Source organism: Mastigoproctus giganteus, chromosome 6 (genome assembly GCF_048544385.1).
Source record: "Mastigoproctus giganteus isolate SK-2022 chromosome 6, ASM4854438v1, whole genome shotgun sequence".
In the NCBI taxonomy this organism is placed as follows: domain Eukaryota; kingdom Metazoa; phylum Arthropoda; class Arachnida; order Uropygi; family Thelyphonidae; genus Mastigoproctus; species Mastigoproctus giganteus.
Genome location: NC_143580.1, coordinates 9,891,486 through 9,916,370, shown reverse-complemented (window position 1 = coordinate 9,916,370; position 24,885 = coordinate 9,891,486). Strand labels below are relative to the sequence as shown.

The window sequence follows — 24,885 nt, the reverse complement described above, 5'->3', positions numbered from 1 at the left end:
GGGGGGAAAGGGGGGGGGGTTTATAGAAGCCAATTCAGAAGAACAGTGTTCACAAAAGTATCTTTAGAAAGGGCACATAGCAGAAACAGAAGTCTACAAGACTCTGTAAGAGGTCTGTCATTAATTAACCTAACTTCCCTCTCTTGAATAGAGTCCAGAAGCCTGAGAGAGGTTATTGGGCACCACCTCAGATGTCGGAACAATATTCCAAGGCAGGGTGTGTTAAGATTTTGTACAGAGTGAGTAGCTGTTTAGAAGAAAAGTAACACTGAAAGTGAAAGAAAAAAAAGCCAAGTTTTTTAGATACAGAGGAAGAAATATTTGTAACGTGCTTATGCCAAGAGATATTAGAAGTCAGGGTAATCCCTAATCGATATATGTGATCTTGTCTAGAAATCCAAGTGTCATCGAAGATAAGCATAGGAGCAGAAGAATCCTTTTTGCAAGATATAAGACAGGACTGAGCTTCTGAAGATTTGAAATTAATTAAGTTATCTTTGCCCCATTAGAGAATTACCTGGAGATCAGCATTTAAGGAACTGGTAGTGGGTATTTGAGAAGTGAATATTTTTGCAGGTCAAGGTTTCTGAAACTGGAAGGTGAAATGCAATGTATTATCATCAGCAAAACTATGGATAGGATTTCTGGTGAAGGCCATTAATATACAAGGAGAAAAGAGTGGAAGAACTGAACCAGCATTAGTTAGAAGACAAAGAGCCATCTACCATCACCCACAGTGAGTGGCCAGAGAGAACTTGATACGCAATTACAAAAAACAAAAACACAGTTAAATAACCATAAAATGGAAGCTTATTTAGAAGACCTTTATGCCAAACATGAATGATCAAAAGCCTTTTAAATGTCAAGAGCAACTGCTTGAGCTTCACCAATCTTTTCCACTGTATTTGTCCATAGATGGGCAACAATAAACCAATATATCACCAGTGGATCTACACTGACAGAATCCATACTGGTGATCATTGATCAAATGGAAGGTTAAGAAGCACACAGAATCTAAGGTAGTACACCCAAATGATGTGGATAGACAGTGCAATGTTGAGTCAGTCTGGTGTTTGTTTTTTTTTTTTTTTTTTTGGTTTTTAGGAGCATTAGCAACTAAGGCCATATTGCTCCGAGGATATGCAGTGGTCATTCCCTGACATTTCCACATCCTCCGTATTTGGTGGTGACGAGCTCGAACCCCGGTCTAATCAAGAAGCATGCTACGCACTGCTGCTCCTTCCCACCTGGCTACGGAGGCGCCTTCAGTCTGGTGTGACATAAGCGTAGGGAAAACTAAAATGAACATGGGAGTATGCTACAGATGAAGTGACTGTCATAAGTATAATGAACAACTATACAGAAAAATAGAATAGGCCAGTAAATCAGAATATCTTATAATGGAGGCCTTTAACCATCAAGATATTACTGGAGCTTGTGGGCTGGTCACTTGCACCATAGCAGCAATTTTATGGCTTCATTGGATGACTGCTTTTTACAGCAACAGCTTAGAAAGGTAACAGGAGAAAGCAATACTCTTGATTTGATTATCAGCAGTGACTCTTTTCTTTAGGAACCCCTAAGCAGTAGTGATCATAATAAACTGATGTGGGCTCTACTTAAAGATATAAGTACTGTCAATGGTAAAGAGAAGGGATTTTGTTTCCTCAAAAGTGACTACAATGGTTATAAGACAGTTTTTAAATTCCTTTCAGTGGGACTAACTGATGTTGTTGCCAAATGCAAATTGTAATGGAATGAGAAGAAAATTCTCCACGATGAAGGACAACAAAAGAGATCTAGGGGTGACTGTACAATCTGATAAGGTTTTCTGGGAGGTTCAAACATTGCTAAGACAACTCATGGGATTTTTTCAATAATACACAGGAATTTTGCCAGCAGGAACAGGAGGTGATTACCAATGGTTAGGCTGCTTATTGGTCTGAAAGCCTCATTTCAAGAGGAATATAGATCTTTTGGAATGGGTACTGAGCAGGGCAGCCAGGCCAGTCAAGAACACAAAAGTGTACTATTACCATGAAAAAACCTCAGTTCTGCAAATTGCAGTACTTGGAAATAAGGCACCTGCAAGATCTGATTGAAGTGGTTAAGGCTTTAAATGGACTGAGTAAACTAAATACTGATGGCATCATTGCTCTTTCTCATTCTCAGGCAACATATATAAGGGGAACATAAATTTTAAAAAATGGATGGCTACAGGATAGATGTGCAAGAATTTGCTTTCAGCCAGAGTAATTGATTATTGAAAGAATCAAACTACCATCTGGTAGTGGATAGTTTAAATAAATTTAAGGAAGAATCAGATCAGATATTATTAGAGGGGATGGACAGCTTGTTTTGGCCGATGTATAGTGTTGCTTCCTTGCATTATTTGTCACTACTAATACCAATAAGTGAGAGTGTTGATATTATATGTATCAGCATCAAAGTACCAACAAATTGATATTTAAATATATATCAATATATAAATTAGCACTAAATTTGATCAATTTATTTTTAATATATTTTTATACAGCATAAAGCTGGAATATATTGGGTGCCTCATATTTCTGTACACTACTGTATGCATAATTCTTTCTCCAAGTACATATACTTGGAGATAGTAATGACAAAATATAAAATCAAATGGTACTTACCTTCTGTATCTAAAAAAATAACTGATACTTTCTGTCCAGAAGCCAATTCATAGACCACAGGCTGAAAATTTAAGAATACTTTGTAAATAATTTGAAGAAACATGTTCTAACTTCAGACACAGACATAGATAAGGCACACAAGCATGATTCTAAAAGCACTTTAAGCAAAAATTATGTTGCTGCTAAACAAAAGCACCCTGTCTCTTTCTCCCTCTCTCGCTCTCTAAAAAGTGAAAAATGAAATATGCAATTCAAAATAAAATAAACATTAACACATTCATCATGGCAAACACTAATTCAATAGTTTATGTTATGTTTTAAATATCCGTACAAAATTTGTTTATTCTGTTGTATGCCTTTGGATGTGGTGCATGCATGTGTGCCACAATAATTCCAGTTTGCACAAAATGACCAGATGAGCTATAATATCTATGCAGTACTGTTTCTCAAAAATGCCAAAACCATGTGAAGGGTAAAAATAAGGACTACAAATTACTCTGACAAACAACAAAACATTGAGAAATGCAAGGTACGTAACTGCACATAGGTAGCAAATCCCAGAGTAACTTATCAACTGTGTGGTACTACACTCAGGGTAGTGGAGAATGAAAAAGACCCAGGGTAAGTAATTATGCAGTCAGACATGAAATTCTCTGGGCAGTGCAGATGTGCTGCCAGGAGAGCTGAGAATGGGGTTTTGTCAATAATATACAGAAACTTTGCTAGCAGGGATAAGGTGGTGATTATCCCTTTGTTTGCAGCCTAACCATAACCTAACCTAAAGCCATGGTTAGGTTAGTACTCAGCATCTTGAGTACTGTATTCAGGTCTGGCAGACTCACTTTAGGAAGGATGTAGATCTGCTGGAACAGGTGCAGAGAAGGGTAGCCAGATTGGTAAAGGGAACAAAAAGGTGCTCTTACCTAGAGAGGCTTCAGTTCTGCAAACTGCAGCATCTCAAAACCAAGCACCTGAGGGGAGATCTGATTGAGGTATTTAAAGCTTTGAATGGACTGAATTAGCTGAATTTCAATGGTATTCTTCCACTTGCTGCTGAGACTACTCACGTGAGGGGGCATAAATTCAAGTTGAGGAAAGACTGTTGCAGGATAGACGTGTGGATGTTTGCCTTCAGCCAGCAGGTGGTTGATTGTTGGAACAGGCTTCCATCTGTTGTTGTTGGAAGTGGATGGGTTGAATAAATTCAAGGAAGAGCTAGATAAACTCTTGGAGGGTGAACACTGCACTGAGATTGAAAGAAATCATTTTTAGAAGCACTTGTGAAAATACGCCAAAACTTTTAAGACAAGACTTAATTGCCACACATGATACTTTTGTTTCATAATAATACTCCTTCCACATCTTCAACGACATGAAGAATTTATGGGTTTTTTTCATAAATGGCCATGTTGGTCTCAGGCAAGGTATGCAAAGTTTATCTCCCAGAAACTTTTTTTTTTTTTTTTTGTCCAGCAAAACAGGTGAACCAACAAAAGAATACAGGAAATTTAATGGTGAAATATACTATGAGAATGAGTTTTTGGCTTGGAGAATCCTCAATAAGTTTTTTTTTTTTTTTTTTATTTGCATTAAAAAAGAAGTTGCCTCAAATCTCAACATGAACCAGTAAAAAGTTTTCAGACTATTGGTCATTCAAAATAATATGCAGGCCCAAATTTTTGGGTTATCCGTCATAAATTTCTTTAATAAAAAACCATTTTCTTCAACTTTAGTGGTGTCTAAACATGAATTTTTTTTTTTAAAATAAAAATAAATAATAATTCATATTTTTTAGCATTTTCACCCAAATGAGAAATGAAAAAAAAAAAAAAAATCCTTGAAAATAGCTAAATCAACTGCAATTGAAAAGGACTCAATAAATTGCTCACATCAGGGATTCAAACTTGGAACTTTTCAAAAAGACAGTGAGTTGATACAAGCTACAAAAGTATTAAGTACTACAGAATTGTGACAAATGGGCCTGGAGTACTGGGGTCCATAGTTTAACAAATAGATATTTATTTAGAGTATACCCAGTATAAAATAAAATAAAATAAAATATTTCAGTAGCTTTCGGAACTCGTGTCCCTTTATCAACTGACAAATTTGAATACATTACAAGCAAAGTGTGGCACGTTACTCATTCGTCATTGTTGTAGCACGGACGTGTGCTGCCTTGCGCCAGTGATCATCCATCAATAAAACGGTTGTCTCCAGGATTGGATGTATACGCATGCCTTTCTGGCGATTTAATGCCTTAGGGTTGTTCATTATGTTTAGTGACTCTAGCCATAGGCGGTGGCGAAAGTGTCGCGCGTGGTCCACTATCTCAAAGTCGCCATTATTTCGGCTTGCCGAAACTGACCAGTCCGCGCTTGCAGAACATTTTTGGGCTACCAACCACGATCTTGACCCCAAGCGCGACTTTGAGATAGTGGACCACGCGCGACACTTTCGCCACCGCCTATGGCTAGAGGCGCTAAACATAATGAACAACCCTAAGGCATTAAATCGCCAGAAAGGCATGCGTATACATCCAATCCTGGAGACAACCGTTTTATTGATGGATGATCACTGGCGCAAGGCAGCACACGTCCGTGCTACAACAATGACGAATGAGTAACGTGCCACACTTTGCTTGTAATGTATTCAAATTTGTCAGTTGATAAAGGGACACGAGTTCCGAAAGCTACTGAAATATTTTATTTTATTTTATTTTATACTGGGTATACTCTAAATAAATATCTATTTGTTATACTACAGAATTACTAAGGTACATAAATAAAGTGAATTTAAAAGAAGTCTAGCAAAAGCAAAATGTAATATGTTTAACAGTTAGGAATCCAGAAGATATGAATCGTCTGTATTCCTCACTTTTACATTGATTATTTGATTTAATTATTTTTGATTTATGCATTAAACTTATGCATACATTATTTGATGTATGCATAAGAAAAGTGCAGTAAATAATGCTTAATAATATTACAAGTCATTACAGTTTCTTCAGGTAGGATTAGGTGTTCAGTATTAGCTGAGATGATCTCTTAATGTTTTCAACGTCTGCATAATATTTACAATATGTTACCTTACCTGTTATATGTTACCTGCATCTTGAAATGATACTAAACATGCTTTTGAATATTTCATTAGTCGGCTACATTAATGACATATAACTGAACCAGTTTAAATTATGTGCAACAAAAAAATTAATTTAAGAAGAAAAAATTAACAAAAGAATTAAATTATGTCCACTTGCAGCTGACACTGCATGTCAATTTTAAATTGATAAACAACGATATCATAATAGATATGCAATTTTATTTCAGCCAGTCAGATAGAAACTGATTGTTGAAACAAGCTTCTATCTGCTGTTGTGGAAGTGGTTAATTTGAATAAATTTAAGGAAGAATTAGACAGATTAGTGGGGGATGGAGATTATGTGGGTAGTTTTTTCCTATTTTTTTAAGGCTTACACTGTAAAAGCTTGCTTTCGTGCATTGTTTGCCACTTAATATTAACATAAGTGACAAGAGACTGAAGAGGACCCCAATTTCAGAAATTCAATAGTGCTAGCATTTGTGAATATTTTGATTGATTTGTCCTCTCTTCCCCCAAAATCAGTATAACTGTATAGTGTGCAACACTAAATGATCTTATTTCTATTTTCAATGGTTATTAATTATTTATTTTTTAAAAGTCATATTTATCCATTTCATTTCAAACTTATACCAGATTTTGGAAGTTTAAAATATGGTCACCAACAGACATATTTTTCCTTTAAATTTTGCTATCAGCTCAAATATATATCAAGAATGTCATGCTAGTATGCCATTGCTCAAGTGGGATTTCAAAAAACCCACATGAGGAATAGTAATCCTAAAATAACAGTTGATAGGAATGAATTAAAAACAGTAAAGGGGAAAAATGGATCTGGCAGTTAAGACATGGGAGCAGATATGAAAGTATTAATGTAAGTATCAATAGATAACATTCCTTGAATGTTTTGTTTCCATATTTAAACAATGGGTATCTTTAAAAAAAAAAAATCTGTTGGGAAACTTTCATATGGATGTAATTTATCTTCTGTTTCTGTATCAACTGTGATGCTGAGGTTCTTCACAGAAATCATATTAATCACCTTTGGTTAAATCAAATCTCCAACAAAATGCAAATTATTTCTGCAACAACTAAAAAAATAGAAATTATGGTAAATACAAATGATGCGAGGACAAGCTGACTACATATTGGAAAACTCAAAATCTGGTTTTTCGAGTTATGCAGTAATCCAAAAAGTTAATGCTTTTACAGAAAAAAATTCTGCACACATTGCAATTTCAAAAAAAAAAAAAAAAAAAAACACACACGTTACGTTGAAAAATATTATAGAAAAGAATGTGTTGCCAGATAGGCAACAGACATTCTTTTCTAACATTTTTTAGCTATAATTTTTTTCTATCATTTTATTCATATGTTTCTACATTTTTCCTGTTTTCTCAACGGTTCATGGAAATTCCTTGAATTTTCAATAAAGAAATTAAAGAGAATACTTGCTTTGAAGGTAGGCAGAATTTCAATTGCACATATAGAATGGATGAAGGGTATGAAAAAAACTAAAAACTGGTGTACTCTGACACTACGTATGTGGGTCAGGTTAATAATATCAGTAGATAACATATACCCTATAGATTATATTCTTGTGTCAGGGACTATGAAAATAAAATCAAGTACTTGGCGATTAAAAAAAAAATTTCACCAAAGATTTCCCAAAACATTCACAGCATGAGAATAAACTTCTTAATTTGTAATACAGTAATGCCTTGTAATATTACAAGCAGTTCCATTATCGAGAATTATGGAACTCATCTACTAACTCTACTCACTAAACATTAGATACAGATAAATTATAAAATGTATGATTAGCACAATTAAACATTTGTAAAACTGCACAATTTCATCAAAACATTGCTGCATGAAATGCTACAAATGGAAACAGTTAAAATTATTTTTTTTTGTCTTACCTTTCCCCACATCCATATTCCCATTGTTTTAGGCCTAACAGATGGTCCAATACCAAATCCATCATGAGATTTGCCCATTAACTGGTTCATAAGAAAAGATTTTCCAGAATGAAATTTTCCAACTACTGCTACTACTGCAACAGAGCCATTTAATCTGTGTAAGAGCTGAAAAATGAGTAATATATTCACAATAAAAAATAATACAGAGAATGAATACTTGAAAAATAAAAATCTATTAAAAGGACTGATTCTTTAATAATACACTTAATTATAATACACTCATTTCAGTGGCACAAAAAACTAGCTATTATCATTATCGTGATAATATTATGCTGTTAAGTACAGTACATGTGAAATTTAAATAACAATAAAAAAACTATTACCCTAATATTTTCTTTCAACAGAACTAAGTTTTTATGTTTTTCATCTGGTATAACCAGCTGAATAGGTTCATCTGGAAATCTGTCTGCTTCATCCGGGAATCTCTCAGCTTCATCCAGGAATTCATTAGGTTCATCCTTTACAGCTGTATAAAAGAAAATTTCTTTGATATAAAGAGAAAAACTATGAATAATCATAATTTTCACAAAGTTAGAAATTACAGTTAAAGGATATTTGCATAATTGCTCACTGGCGAATAAGAGACTGAATAGACAAAGATAACTACAAATATAATGTACAAATTCCAAAGACTTCCCAGACATTCACAGCAATGGATAAACTTCAATCACTGATTTCTTTTAACATGAAATATTCTTTTTCATTTTAAAATAAAAGAAAAAGGCTTTTTCCATTTCCAGCCATTATTATAGGAAGTATTTCCACTGCTCTCATCTTAAATTCTACACTATAAAAGAATACATATAGTCAGGCATATAGGTGTCCTGTGTAGCACTAAAAAATCATCTCTAATTCTGAGGGTGATACATGCTGAGTATAAAATCCTAAACGGCGCCTAGGTAGCCAGGTGGGAAGGAGCAGCAGCGCGTAACACACGCTTCTTGATTAGATCGGGGTTCGAGCCCATCACCACCAAATACGGAGGTTGCGGAAAGGTCGGGGAATGACCATCGCATATCCCGGAGCAATATGGCCTTAGTTGCTAATGCTCCTAAAAACCAAATAAATAATAATAATAATAATAAATAAAATCCTAAATTTCAGTTAAAAATGTGTCCAGGGTTAGAAAAACATGAATTAATGCCTATATATTATAATTTATTACATATATATTTTTACACAAATATACATTGTTGTCAACTTTTAAAAATGCAATTTTGTTCTTCATACAACTAAAACAGTTCATGAAACTTGCCAAAGTTCTGCTTATGTTTACTTTTTGAGCTCTCAAAAAAGTAAACTTTCAAGATCAACAGTTTCTTATAGCAAACATTCTTCCATATTCAGGCACTGTTTACAAGAAAAACCAATTTGCAATATAGAAATAAACAAGTAAGAAATGGCTCAGTTACATAATCAAAACCTCCAATTTAAACATATAGCATTAAAAAAGAGTGATGTCACATTATCACCTACGTTTTGATTCCAGACTTTCTAGATAAGGCAATACTGTATTAACAGTAACAAATGATGCAAAGGCAAGCTTAGACCTCAGCCAAAAAAAAAAAAAAAAAAAAGGCATAATTTACTCATCTTCTCTAATGATTTATCTGATCCTTCCTTAAATTTATCCAAACCACTTCCACAACAAAAAGATGGAAATTTGTTCCAACAGTCAATTGCTCTCTGGCTGAAAGCAGATTTTTGCATTAGTCTTTAATTTAAATTTGTCCCTTAGATATCCAAGAAAGACCATCAGAATTTAGTTGACTCAATCCATTTAAAGGCTTAAACACTTGAATAAGGTCACGTTGCACCTAGTTTCCAGATGATGCAATTTACAAAACTTGAGTCTTTCTTGGTAAGAGTAAACTTTTGTGCTCCTGACAAATCTTGCTGCTCTTCTTTGCACTCATTCCAAAGAAGCAACAATACAGGTTCTATACCTTTACAGCTTTCTTTATAGTTTACTGAGCAGTGTAAGAAAATGGCACAATAGAAACTTTTAAAATAAAATATGGAATTAAAAAGTAGACAAATTGATAATAAGAACCATACTGCAATACACTGCTACAAGAGATGCACAAGATGACTTAAAAATGGGGTAAACTTATAAAACAAATGTATAAATTCAAGAAAGTAAATAAATCATTGAAGTTACTAAGCTTTTTGTACCAATTAAGAAATGTTATTCAAGGATTAGACCTAGATAGATGTCAGATGAACTGATGTGACTAGTAGAGAAAGAGAAGAAAAATACATGCCATGATTATAAATTAGGGGGAACCTACAGTAAGCATAAACTAGTCTGAAATCAAGCCACTAAGGGTGTTAGGAATGATAAAGCAGCTTACGGATCCATCCATAATTATGAGAGCATCCTTGTGTATGGTAGGGGTTCCTACAGATTAGAAAACATGTAAATGCCTCCGCAATTCACAAGGAGAATCAAAAGGAGGAAGCTACAATAATAACTTGACCTCTGTTCCAGGGAAATTGAAGTCAATTGTTAAAGTAATGAAGGATCATCTTTTTAGCATCAGCAGAGGCATATTATACAAGAAAGCAAGCTTATGCAGCATCAGCCAAAGGAAAAAAAAAAAAAAAAACTGCTCCCATTTCACCTCTCCATTCATTCCAAATACCTGTACAGCTCAGCCTTAAATTTATTTAGACTATCAACTTCCACAACAAAGGATGGAAGTCTGTTCCACCAACCAACTACCTGCTGGCTAAATGCAAACTTCCGCACATCTATCCTACATCTGTCTTTCCTCAATTTGAATTTATGCCCTCTCAGGTGATCATTCTGAGCAAGAGAAAAAATCCCATCAGCATTGAGCATGCTCAAATCATTCAAGGCTTTATACACCTCTATCAGATCACCTCGCAGGTGCCTAGTCTCCAGACAATGTAATTTGCAAAACTTAGCCTTTCTTCGTAAGAGCAACCCTTTGTTCCATTCACTAATCTTGTTACCCTTATCTCTACTTGTTCTAACAGCTCTATATCCTTCTTCAAATGAGGCCTCCAGACCTGTATACAGTACTCAAGGTGTGGCCTGACCATTGCCTTATACAAGGGGATAATCACCTCCTTATCCCTGCTAGAAAAATTCCTGTATATCATTGACAAGACACCATGAGCTACTCTTGCAGACCGTCTGCACTGCTCAGAAAACTTCATATCTGCCTGCACAATTACCCCCAGGTCCTTTTCATTCTCTACCACTGTCACAGTGTAGTACCAGAGTTGATATGTTACTCTGGGGTTGCTGTTGTTGTTATTTGGTTTTTAGGAGCATTAGCAACTAAGGCCATATTGCTCCGGGATATGCGGTGGTCATTCCCTGACCTTTCCGCATCTTCCGTATTTGGTGATCACGGGCTCGAACCCCAGTCTAATCAAGAAGCGTATGCTACGCACTGCTGCTCCTGCTGACCTGGCTACGGAGGCACCCTTTCAACAGGGATGGGATACACTTAAATAGAAAGGGTGCAAGAATATTTGCTGATGATATTGAAGCAGTGTTAGGTGGGTCAGAAAATTGCTAGCTTGGGGAGATTCACAGACTAACAAATTAACAGCAGCTGCAGGCAGATGTGAAAGTGATTCTTGCACTGCTTCTATTAGAATGAGCAGCAGCTTGGAAAACAAGGTGCTGGGGAATTCAAGGACTGCTGGGAATCATCATGAAACAAGTAAATACATGGGCTGTGTGTTATGGTAACTAAGAGTAAGAACAGGTGCATGTATACTTGAATGTACACCAATGCTACAAGTATAATAAATAAATTTGAAGTACTGGTCAAGACATCAAAAGTGTCTTGAGCAGCAATAAGGAACACAGATATAAGGAATGCAGAATTGGAATTTGAAATGTTGACAATGTAGTACAATGGGGAGTACAATGTGTACAGAAAGGATAGATATTATAGGAAGGGAGAAGTAATTATGCTGTTAGTTAAGAAACACATTAAACCTAAGGCAGTATATCCAGTTGATATGAGTGGGCAGTGCAATGTTGAGACAGAAATTGGAAACCAAAAATGAGAGTAGGAGTGTGTTATAGGCCTAATACCTCTGATGAGGAGAATAAACTGTACAGGAAATAGTGAACCAGTAAATCAAAATATATATAAATATATATATGTATTTTTTTTTAACTTTCCAGATATTTACTGGAACTTGAGTCGGTCATTTGCGCAATAGTTGCACCTTTGTGGATTTATTTGATGACTGTTTTCTAAAGCATGTTTGAGAGGCAACCAGATTATCAGCAGTGATTATTCCATTAAGAATCTGCAGATAAAAGAACCACTAGGTTGCACTGATCACAGTGTACTGATGGTAGATTTACTTAAAGATGTAATACCATCAAGAGTAAAAGAATGGGTTTTGGCTTTTGTAAAGGTGAATAAAGTGGTCTCAGACTGTTTTCAATTCTATAGTGGGACCAACTGATGATGCTACCAACAGCAAATTCTAAATGGGAAGCAATGAAGGAATTAATCTTGGAAGCTACTAGGCTTCCAAGATTAAGACCTGATTAAGACCTGTGTCATCTGATAATTTATATGCAACCCCTGCATAGGGGTTGCATATAAATTATCAGATGACACAGAAGCCTATGTAGATATAACCTAGTCTGTAATCAAGTCACAAAGGAGGTTAGGCAAGCAAAGGCAGATTATGAGAAATCTTTGGCAAAGGATGCAAAGAAAAACGGCAAAGAGTTCTTTTCTTATGTAAACTCTAGACGGAAGGGGATAAATCAGAATGGTCCACTTGATATCAATGGTTCGACTGTTCATGATCCTGCTCAGGTAGTTGACAAACTGAATGAGTATTTTGCATCTACATTCACACATGAGGAATTCTGTAGGGAAGTGGAGACCCAAAGCTTATCAAATTCTAACAGGGAGTTAAATGATTTTATAATAACTGAGAGCAAAGTGGAGGAGAAATTGTTGAAGTTAAACATAAGAAAAGCACCTGTGGGGATTCAGTTATATCAATCCAGTTATATTAAAGGACGCAGCAAAGGAAGTAAGCAAACCCTTAGCCATAATCATGAGAACATCCTTAGATGCAGGGGAGGTCCCCATGGACTGGAGAGAGCTGCAAATGCATCCCAAATTCAGAAAGTGGGATCAAAGGGTAACATGAGTAATTACCGACCTGTTAGGCTAACTTCTGTTCCAGGGAAAATAATGTAGTCACTGATTAAAGAAGTATTGCAGGATTATCAAGACAAGACTGCAGTAATAATTCAGACACAGCACGGGTTTGTTAAGGGGAAGTCTTGTCTGACCAATTTGATTGGATACTATGACGTGGTCACAAAGGAACTGATGTAAAAAATAATTTTGAGAATCATATACTTGGATTTCAGGAAAGCTCTTGATAAAAGACTGCTGTACAATTTGGAGCAGTGTGGCATTAAAGGCAAGTTGCTGCTGTGGATAAAGAGATAGTTGACTGGGAGAAGAAAGAGTGGTAATCAATGGACACTGCTTTTCATGGACTGATGTTATTAGTGAAGTGCAGAGGGTTCAATGTTGGGCCCATATAATTTACATGTAATTTCCAAATGAAATATAATTTCATTTGGAAATTATATTTCATTTGGAAATTACATGTAAATTATAGAACTGTTAAAGAATTATAGAACTCCACAGAACTGTTCTTTCATCTACCCCTTTTGTCCCGTATCAAAGATCATCCTCCATTAACTAGAAATGTTATCCATAGGTTTGTAAATGGTAACGCACTACATTCCACTCTGTAGTTTGGTAATCTTTTCTACACATACACAATTACTCAAATAGCTATCACCAATTCCTAAAATTGCAGATTTCTAGGTAATTTTCTAACAAGGGATAGTAAACTCTGTTAACTTCTTTCCCTCTAAAGATACATCTTATTTCCTGAAAAGAATAAATAAATAAAAAATCAGTTGCACCTTTGCTCACCTCCTTGAACACTCATATTTCTGATAAGAATGCAGCTCTTTGCCTCAAATTAATCTAACTTCTAGGCATGGCATTCACTGCATAAGCAAGTCACAAATGTTGCTTCATAAAAAAAAAAAAAATTCTTTTACTCTCAAATTCCTTGCCTCTGTCCAAAATATAAGTAATCAGATTAATTAATGACCCTTCTCTCACACTTAGCTGTACACATGCATTCAATTTCTGTTGGCTCCTTTCAGCTTTGATGCTGGCAATTTTATCAGCAGAAATCAGAAATGTACAAAGTGAACTCATTAAGGAGCCAAAGGAGCTTAAAACATTAACATGTTTTAAATAAGCAACTACGGTTAATAAAAAAAAAAAAACTGTTAATACTGTTTTTTTAATAACCACAGCACTTAACTAATGCACTGCTTCCCAAAAAACTGCATGAAGGAATTTAAAAAAAAAACAAAACACTTAAAATAAGTTACAATATTTATTATTCTTATAATAAAACTTTCCCAATATAAACTACACAAGTAGTGCAAAAGATGTATGCCCCCTCATTTTCTAAGAATCCAATGGCAGTGTATTCTCTTTTACAACTAAACTTTTGAAAAGCCACTTATAACTGAATACTTATATCACCTTCCACTGGATCTCGATATTTATTATATTCAGAAGCCAATGTAATGATATCTCCTGGAAGAAAAAGATCATTTAAATTACATTTTTATAATTAAAAATATTCCCAGGTTTAAAAAAAAAAAAAAAAAAAAAATTACTAAGGCCAGAATTGAGAGATCAAAATCTCTTAGAAATATTTCAGATTAATTTATGAAAATCAAGAGCCATACTTAGTAGACATTCCTAAATTATATTAGCACAGAGTGCAGGACAAGGAAAGCAACTGTAATTAGAAGAAATTTTCTGAAAAATGCAGTATTTCAAACAATGTTTTATAAGAAGGATCTTTATTGCAACACTTAGAATGACAATTTACATAATAGCAGTTGCAACAGTCTGTCATGGCACAGTGGCCAGGGGTTAACAATGTTCTACAGAGACATATTACTTCAAAAGCCAAAATACTCAAAAGCCTCTAGAAGGAAGGGGATTAATCAGATTGGTCCACTTGATATCAATGGTTCAGCTGTTGATGATCCTGCTCAGGTAGCTAACAAACTAAATGAATATTTTGCATCAACATTCACACATGAGAAGTTATTCAGATAGGGGAATGCCAGAGGTGAGTTGAACTCTGACAGTGAGATAGATGATTTTGTAATAACTGAGAGGAAAGTGGAGGAGAAATTGTTGAAGATAAACACAAGAAAGGCACCTGGGGTGGATGGGATCTATCCAGTTATATTAAAGGAGGCAGCAAAGGAAGTAAGCAAACCCCTAGCCATAATTATGAGAGCTTCCTTGGACTCAGGGCAGGTACCCATAGACTGGAGATGTGCAAATGTAACCCCAATTCACAAAGGAGGATCAAAGGCTGACACAAGTAATTATAGACCTGTGAGTTTAACTTCTGTTCCAGGAAAATTAATGGAGGCACTGGTTAAAGAAGCACTGCAGGATCATCTAGACAAGACTTCAGTTATAGCTCGGACACAGCATGGTTTTGTTAAGGGGAAGTCTTATCTGACCAATTTGATTGGATACTATGATGCAGTCACAAAAGAATTAGATGCAGGGAATAACTTTGATATTATATAATTGGATCTTAGAAAGGCTTTTGAAAGGCTTCTGCTGCACATGGAAGACTGCTGCACAAATTGGAGCAGTTTGGCATTGGAGGCAAATTGCTGCTATGGATAAAGGGGTGGTTGAGGGGGAGAAGACAGAGTGGTATCAATGGACACTGCTCATCGTGGACTAATGTTATTAGTGGAGTCCCTCAGGGTTCAGTGTTGGGTCCATTATTGTTTTTTGTATTTATAAATAATATTGATGATGGTATATCAAGCTTAATGTCCAAGTTTGCAGACGATACAAAGGTTAGCAGGGTTGTTAAGGACACTACTGATGCTATGCTGCTGCAACAGGATCTGGAAAGGTTGAGCAGATGGGCTGAGAGGTGGAAAATGAAGTTTAACATTGACAAATGTAAAGTACTTATGGGAAACAGCAACCCCAGAGCAACGTATCAACTCTGTGGTACTACACTGACAGTGGTAAAGAATGAAAAGGACCTGGGGGTAATTGTGCAGGCAGATATGAAGTTCTCTGGGCAGTGCAGATGGGCTGCAAGAGTAGCTCATGGTGTCTTATCAATGATATACAGGAATTTTTCTAGCAGGGATAAGGAGGTGATTATTCCCTTGTATAAGGCAATGTTCAGGCCACACCTTGAGTACTGTATACTGGTCTGGAGGCCTCATTTTAAGAAGGATGTAGAGTTGCTGGAACAAGTACAGAGAAGGGCAACAAGGTTAGTGAAGGGAACAAAGTGTTGCTCTTACGAAGAAAGGCTTAAGTTTTGCAAATTTCAGTGTCTGGAGACTAGGTACTGGCGAGGTGATCTGATAGAAGTGTATAAAGCCTTGAATGGTTTGAGCATGCTCAATGCTGATGGGATTCTGCCTCTTGCTCAGAATAATCACCTGAGAGGGCATAAATTGAAATTGAGGAAAGACAGATGTAAAGTGTAAAGTAAAGTGTGTTTAGGGTCAAACGGCACCAGAGGTTTCCCCCATCTCCACATAGTTTACATTGTGGGTGAACCAGTTGACTGGAAAAGCCAGAGATTTTAAAGTGTATGGACTTTGTATATGTGTGATGCCTTGTACCATTATTCATCTGGTCATTTAGCTGCTGGGCCCCTACTGAGGCCCAACGTTGCCCCACTTACGCCCCATGGAGGCAGACCAGGAACCCAATTTCACTCTTTTCATTCTGGCAGGTCCTGCTGCTTAATTTTCCGAGATTTCGGCAGCTAGGACCTAAAAAAAAAAAAAAAAAAAACCAGGAAAGAAATAAACGCATCAACGTAGGGATAGAATCGCTTAGTTTTGCTAGGCCAAGTTATGGGCGTAAGGTAATTTAGACATGTTAAGTTTTTGGTGTGTAGGGCTTTCGCTAGAGTATAGGTAGAGAGTGGGGGAGGCAGAAGGCTGGGGGGAGAAAGACAGAAATATGGGGCCAATAGAGAAGGTAGCCAGAGTTTTCAGTGGGCATGCCCCTGCCCCACCAGAGTAGAAGATATAGGGTGGAGAGGAGGGGAGGGGAGAACGAAAACACCCCCCCTCCCCCCAAGGAAGTAGCTATAAAGGTGAAGGGGCTAGAGTGCCCTCTTCAGATCGCCATATGGCTATTGGCAGCTACTGTTGCATTTCTGTTTTCAAGTTTCTTCACTCATGGGGCAGGCTCCGTCCTTCTGCTTGTGTCCCTCATCTTTAGTTTCAGCCCTTACATTGTCCTTGCTGGTGTCTCAATAGTGGTACTTGATGTCAGTCATTGTAGATGGTGATTAATGTCCTTCGCCTGACGAAGAGGTCTTGTGCGAACTGGGATAATGCTCTATATTCATCCTCAGTATCTATGAAATGGGATTCCAATACTTTTGGTATGTATCTTATTTTTGTTATAAGTACCCCTCTGAGGTCTTCATATTGCGGGCACTCGTACACTATGTGATTCCAGCTTTCTGTCTCCCCGCACGTACAGTAGGATAGATGTGCGGAAATTTGCCTTTAGCCAGCGGGTGGAACAGACTTCTATCCCTTGTTGTGGAAGTTGATAGCCTAAATAAATTTAAGGCTCAGCTGGACAGGTATTTCGAACGAACGGAGGGGTGAAGTGGAAGTTTTTTTTTGTTTTTTTTTCTGGCTGATGCTGCATAAGCTTGCTTTCTTGCATCATATGCCTTTACTAATGCTAATACATAAATAAATAATAGAATGATAAATAAGTGAAATAAAGTACAGAAAAATGGAGAAATGACTTGAGTATACTACATATATAGAATATTAAGTGAGTGTACAACCATTTGTTTCAAAATACATACTATAAGGATATAACATTGAAGTGCATAAATATGTACATAGTTGGTTGTGTTAAGAATATACACTACTCAAATTATAATAGTAGTGGCCTTGGCCACCCCACTGAGTATTCCTTTCCTATATTGTTGATCTCAACAGAACTTGAAGTCGACATTAAGTTCTGGACTCGAGATAGCATCTGCTGAGGAAAAAAACTGGTCCGACAGATGGAGTCTTTTTGCAGAGGACTTAACTCAGGGATTGCTCGTAGACGTGCCGTTGGGATCCTCCATGCACAGTTATCAAGGAGGGGGAGGAGATGAGACCGGTCATGAGTTTGACTGTTGTGATGAGCCTCCTTTCATTAATGAGCAACATGAGCCTTGGGATGTTAAGTGCATTGGCCATATCAGTGGTCCGGAGCTGGGGAAGCAGGCTAAGTTTGTGGCACGCCCACTTGAGAAGCCAATACTCGGATGAGAAAACTGGTTTGGTGGTAATAATTAATTCTCTATTTAAATTCACAAGTAATTCTCTATGCAAATTTCTGCAGCATAGAGAATTACTTGTTTTAGTTCATTGATAGTCACATGACAATTGTGATTTTTAGCATTAGAAGTGGCAAATGATGTAAGAAAGCAAGCTTATAACAGCATCAGCAAAAAAAAGACCTCCCAGTTCACCTATTCATTCTCTCCAATAGTTTGTCTAGTTCTTCCTTGAATTTATTTAAACTATCGACTATCAGCATCAGATGGAAGTTTGTTCCAACAATCAACCACCTATAGACTAAAGGCAAACTTCTGCACATCTATTCTGCAACCGTCCTTTCTCAATTTGAATTTGTGCTCCCTCACACGTGTTGTCTGAGCAAGAGGAAGAATCCCATCAATCCTGTTGCAGGAGCATACTGTCATTAAATATCCTGTCAACCTTTTGTATCATCTGCAAACTTGGACATTAAGCCTGATATGCCTTTATCAATATCATTAATAAATATAGAAAACAACAAAGCTGGAGGATTGCACTAATAACATTAGTAAATGAGAAGCAACGTCCATCGATTACAACTATCTGTCTTCTCCCACTCAAATATCCCTTTATCCATAGCAGCAATTCGCCCTGCCATACTGCTCCAATTTGTGCAGCAGTATCAAAAGCTTTCCTTTAGTTTGTTTTATCTAACTGCAGCTAAATGTTAACAAGGCGAACGACAATAAAAACTAATAAAATTAAATAATGCAAATAAATTCCAGTTTACTTTCTTTTAAAAAATCTCCTTAACTGTAACTTGAAGGAATAGCCTTAGCTAATACAAATATGGTTATTTGACAAATTAAACTTCGCGCCTCAATGCAGTTACTTTCTCATGTTACAATTCTTCAGTTTTAATGAAATATCTTATATAAAAAATCATACACACATATGTATTGTCTTATTTAAAAAGAGAGAGAGAGGGAAAAAAAATATATATACATTAAAACTATTCCATTATTGCTCAAAAACTCAATTTCGTGAAAATAACAAATTAAGAAGTTAAAAGGGAATGTCTTACTTCGTTCCGATTCACAAGAGGAAGACAGGAATAGTAAAAAATAAATATTTAAAAGCACAAATTTTAAGCAGTCCATCAATACTAATTGTAAAATCCTAATACACACCCTTTACTAACACCCACTCTAATAATACATTAACAGCTAGCGGCAAGACATCACCTGTCTAAAACCGGTAAATGTGACCAATACGCCACCTGCTGACGTAAAAACAATTAAATATCAGTTTGGACAGGTGTGAAACCTCTCCCTCACCGGTGGCGCAGTGGATATATTGACCACTCTCCACACCGGGTCAACGTTGAATCCAGGGAGATGACCGGAGGGATGAAACTCTCCCCTGAAATAAAATTCCCCCCCACCTCAAGCGAAAATTGTAATTTTTATTTTAATATTCGCTCAAAGATCTCGGACGTTGAAATTTTCGATACATTTTTTGTTTAATTTTAATTGAAATTTAAAATTTCTGGTTTACTCATACAAGCAGTAGTCGCCACACGAAGAGCATGCATCGATATACGAACTGTGAGCTGACAGACATGCACCTAGTGTATGGATTAGCAGAGGGCAATAGACGAGCCGCTCAATGAATTTATGGAGACGCTTCCCAGACAGACGTGTACTGGACCACCGTTTGTTTGCGCGTGTGCATCAAAATTTGTGCGATTATGGGTCATTTAGAGGTAACAGGAGTAGTGCGGGCAGACCACGTTCGACGCGAACTCCCGCAATGGAAGAAAGTGTGTTGAATGCCGTCCAGAATAATCCTACTACCAGCACACATGCCGTTCCCTCTGCCTTAGGGTCTGGCACCACGATTCCTTACACCCCTTTCATCTCCAAAGGATTCAGTTACTGCTCCCCCTAGATCATCCTGCATGTGTGGCTTTTGCGCAGTGGTTTCTCCAAGAAAGTGTTCAAGACTTGAATTTTCCAGCCTATGTTTTCTTCAAGGATGAGGCTTATTTCACTCGGGAATGCTTATTCAATCAGCACGTGTGTGGGCTCACGACAACCCACACGGTGTGCGCCAGAATGCGGCACAACATCGCTTCGCAATAAATGTGTGGGCAGGTATGATCGGTGACTGTTTAGTCGTCCCATACCTGTTACCATCCCGCATGAACTCCGCTAAATATCGGATCTTTCTTGAACAAGTTCTTACAGGGTTACTTGACGATGTTCCAGCAAATGTGAGACGCAACATTTGGTTTCAACATGACGGGGCGCCTGCCCATTATGGAAGGTGTGTTCGTGACCATTTGAACAGGCGTTTTGGGCGTCGATGGATTGGCCATGGTGGACCCGTTGCCTGGCCCCACGCTCACCTGATTTATCGAGCCTTGATTTCTTTCTGTGTGCTTTACCTCTCGAGTATCTTTGCCAGAATCGACGTCTTCAGCTGATAAGTACGCCGCTGCGGAGGTTGAAAGTTGGGGAGATTTAGAAGGGGTCGGCCGCTCATCCTTACGAAAGAACATAATGGATAACTGGACGGTGGCTTTTTTTTTTCTTTTCATCGTAGATTTCTTTGTAGCAAGCAAGCATTCATATCATTCACCCCTCTGTTAACTTTTAAGAATCGTTCGCTGTCAGGATCCATCTCCTCAAACCTCGCCATTGCCGATGCAATTTCACGAAATGTCATTGCCATCTGGTGATGAAGCGTCTCGGCTCCTCATTTGGTTCATCTCGAGCTTCGGTAGAAATATGACTCTCACGTCCGAATTGAAATCATCTAGATGCGTAGGATGTCCAGGAGCATTATCTAATAGAAGCAAAATCTTGAAAGGAATGTCGTTTTCTTTACAATATTTTTCAACCTCGGGAATGAAGCAGCATTTAAACCAATCCTCAAAGAGAGATATTGTTATCCATGCTCTCTCATTAGAGGAGTTCCTGTAATGTGATTTTTGTGAACTGACCATTAGTATTTAAATGTTAAATAATAAATATTTCCTTCTGCTTCCTATTTTGATTTCTCATATTCTCTTATGTTAACATTCATAAATATAGAGATTTGTTTGTAACATATACATACACTGTGCTGCCACACCCCTGTACACATGACCACAACTGTGGTCATGTGTGCAAGTCACATGACCACAGTTGTGGATATAAATGCAGCAGAACAAGCTTTCTAGTATCAGTTAAGGTAACAAACTGTAGCAAGAATGGACTTCGAACGTGGTATGGTAGTAGGTGAAAGACGTGTGGACAAAGCATCTCTGAAACGGCAGTTCTCCTGAACTTTTCACGCAGCACAGTTTCAAGGGTGTATTGAGAATGGTGCAACGAATAGAAAACATCTTCTCAACGGCATTCCTGTTGAATAAAATCGCTTGTTGATGACAGAGGTCAGAGGAGGATGGCTAGAATTGTGGAAGCAAACAGACAGCCCACAATGTCGCACATCACGTCAGAATACAACCTTGGTGCGCAGAACAAAATATCGTAACGGACCACTAGTCGCACTTTGTCGCGAATGGGCTACAATAGCCGACGGCCACAGTGCGTACCTTTGTTATCAATGAAGAACAAGAGAGCCCGCCTCCTGTGGGCACAGCAACACCAGCACTGGATTATCGAGGATTGGAAAACAGTTGCTTGGTCTGACGAGCGAAGTTCCTGGTGCATCAAACTGATTTGTTGATGGAAGGCTCAGAATTTGGAGAAAACAACATGAATCGATGCACCCGTCATCTCTGAAGACTACTGTGCAAGGTGGCAGGGGCAGTGTTATGGTGTGGGGAATATTTTCTTGGCACACGTTGGGTCCATTGATACCCGTAGATTCACTTCTGAATGCCACATCGTACATAAACATCGTTGCTGACCAAGTGCATCCATTCATGTTGATGGTTTATCCTCAGTCAGATGGTTATTTCTAGCAGGATATTTTTAGCCTGTTATTTTTAGCCTGTTATTTCTAGCAGGATATAGGATTTAGCCCCACTCAGTCCGCGGGTCTAAATCCTATTGAACATCTTTGGGATAAGCTGGGAAGGGCTGTTCGTCCAGGCCTACACCTCCGTTGAATCTCAAGGAACTGCGTGACACACTCATGTCTGCATGGTACTCCATTCCTGCACAATGTTTTCAGTATCTTGTTCAATCTATGCCTAGACGAATTCAGGCTGTTTTGAAGGCTAAAGGAAGCTCAACACTCTACTAGGTAGGTGTACCTAATAAAGTGGCAGCAGAGTATATGTTGTAAATATTAAATAATAATAATAATAATTATACACATATACTACATGCACCCCCAAAATTTACATTCCTTCTCCCATCTGGTATAAACACTCTGGACTGAATACTGACACCGGGTGGACAAGTCTTATCAAATCACTTCAATGACGCGAAGAAATTTTACCTTTTTCACAACGAACTGAGTTCGTCAGTCTCAAGCAAAAGTTACATTTCTGTCACTCTTTTATTTTAAATTTTGAGATCCGGGAGAGATATACGTAAAATGTCCACAAAATATCCAAATGGACCACGGGAAAATAGGGAAAGTCCCTATGGACTGGAGATATGCGCATGTGCCTCAATTTCATAAAGGGAGATCAAAAGGCGACATGGGTAATTACATATCTGTTGGCTTAACATATGTTCTGGGAAATTAATGGAATTACTCGTCAGGCATCTGGACAGGCATGCAGTTTTATTGCAATCCTAGCATGGATTTGTTAAGAGGCAGTCTTGTCAAACTAATCTGATCCATTGCTATGATTCAGTCACCAAGGAACTGGATGAAAAAAATAATTTTGACATCATATACTTGGATTTCAGGAATACTGTTGATACTGTTGAACATAAAAGATTGCTGTACAAACTGGAGCAATGCGGCATTAAGGGCAAGTTACTGCTATGGATAAACGGATAGTTAAGGAGAAGAAGACAGAGAATGGTTATCAAAAATCACTGTTCTTCGTGGACTAGTGTTATTAGTGTAGCTACATAGGGTTCAGTGCTGGGTTCATTGTTGTTTTCAATATTTATCAATGATACTGATGAAGGTATATCAGGCTTAATGTGTAAGTTTGCAGACGATACAAAGGTTCGCAGGGTGGTTATCGACAGCCATCAGGATGAGCTACTGCAAAACGATCTAGGAAAATTGAGTCAATGGGTTGCGAAATGGCAGTTGAAGTTTAATTCATTGACAAATGCAAGGTATTGCATATGAGTAGCAGTAACTCCAGAGTAGCAGTGTGGTACTACGCTTAGGGTAGTGGAGAATGAAAAAGATCTGGAAGTCATTGCACAGTCAGACATGAATGCCCTGAACAGTGCATACATGCTACCACGACAGCTCATGGGGTTTTCATCAATGTTATACAGAAACATTGCTAGCTGGATAAGGAGGTAATTATTCCTTTGTATAAAGCCATGGTTTGGCCGTTTGTTGAGTGCTGTATTCAGGTCTGGAGGTCTCAATTGAGGAAGGAACCTGATCTGCTGGACCAGGTGCACAGAAGGGCAACCAGACTGGTGAAGGGGACAAAAGGGTTCTCTTACCTAGAAAGACTTCAATTCTGCAAATAGCAACGTCTCGAGACTAGGCACCTGCGGGAGATGTGAAAGAGGTGTTTAAAGCCTTCAATGGATTGAGTAAGCTAAATGTTAATAGCATTCTTCCACTTGCTGAGACTACACACGTAAGTGGAAAATTTTTCAATTGAGGAAAGATGGTTGCAGGATAGATGTACGGAAGTTTGCTTTCAGCCAGCTGGTGTTTTTTTTTTTTTTTTTTTTTTTTGGAACAAGATTCAATCTGCAGTTGTGGAAGTAGATAGGTTGAATAAATTCAAGGAAGAAGTAATAAATTCTTGCACGGTACACATGGGCAAACTGCGTAATATATATATATATTTTTCTTTTTGGCTGATTACGCTTGCTTTCTTGTATCATTTGCCATTACTGCTACTACTACACTATTTATTTATTTATTTGATTTTATTTTTATTACAATTTTTTTAAATTATTTTTGTTTATTATTATTATTTCTTTATTTTTTATTTATTTTTTTTATTTCTGGTACACAGTCTTCGTCTAGCCAATTGTAGTAAATTGATTTATCAAACACTAAGATCGTATTTCAGTGATAGACAGATTAAGGTTGTGTCACACCATCTAGTTTTCAACAAGTTTGTTTCCAGAGGATGTCCATAGGGCTCAGTCCTTGGACCTCTCCTCTGGAACTCGGTTCTTGATCAATGGTTAACAAGAAACACTAAATTAAGCTAAGCTATACATACGATCTAGGAACACTACAGATTGTTTCAAGTTGGCCTATGCTGATGATCTACTGATATGTATTGCAGGGTGATCCAGGATTATCCTGGAGAATAAGGGTAAAGAAGTACTGGATGATTTTTAGGGTTTGGCTAAAGACAATAAATTCAAGATATCGGAGACCAAGCTTATGATTTTTAATCATCACCTGGATTACAATCGACTTTCCCTTCAATGAGTTATGATATTGGCTACCTATAGGTGTTGCCGAACCACTTCTACTAATTATCTTCATGTTATATCTGGACAGATCCCTCTAGAGTTATATATAGCATACAGAGGAATGCTATATATAAGTCTAGAGGAATCTAGACTTATGATGGGTATGTAACCTCAAAAAAGACTTGTCA

At 37.3% G+C, this 24,885-nt stretch overlaps 1 protein-coding gene across 1 annotated transcript in view; it reads right to left on the bottom strand.

The window, feature by feature from the left end:
• LOC150083895 (uncharacterized) overlaps window positions 1–19,359 on the bottom strand; it is a 75,496-nt gene extending 56,137 nt beyond the window's left edge. The window contains exons 1-4 of the mRNA XM_090375557.1: window positions 19,240–19,359; window positions 8,059–8,201; window positions 7,676–7,840; window positions 2,658–2,718 (exon numbers count right to left, since the gene is read on the bottom strand). Of these exons, the coding sequence (XP_090231683.1) occupies window positions 2,658–2,718; window positions 7,676–7,840; window positions 8,059–8,201; window positions 19,240–19,315 (445 nt within the window). The 5' untranslated portion in view covers window positions 19,316–19,359. The remainder of the gene's footprint in view (window positions 1–2,657; window positions 2,719–7,675; window positions 7,841–8,058; window positions 8,202–19,239) is intronic.
• Between the last annotated feature and the right edge of the window lie 5,526 nt (window positions 19,360–24,885).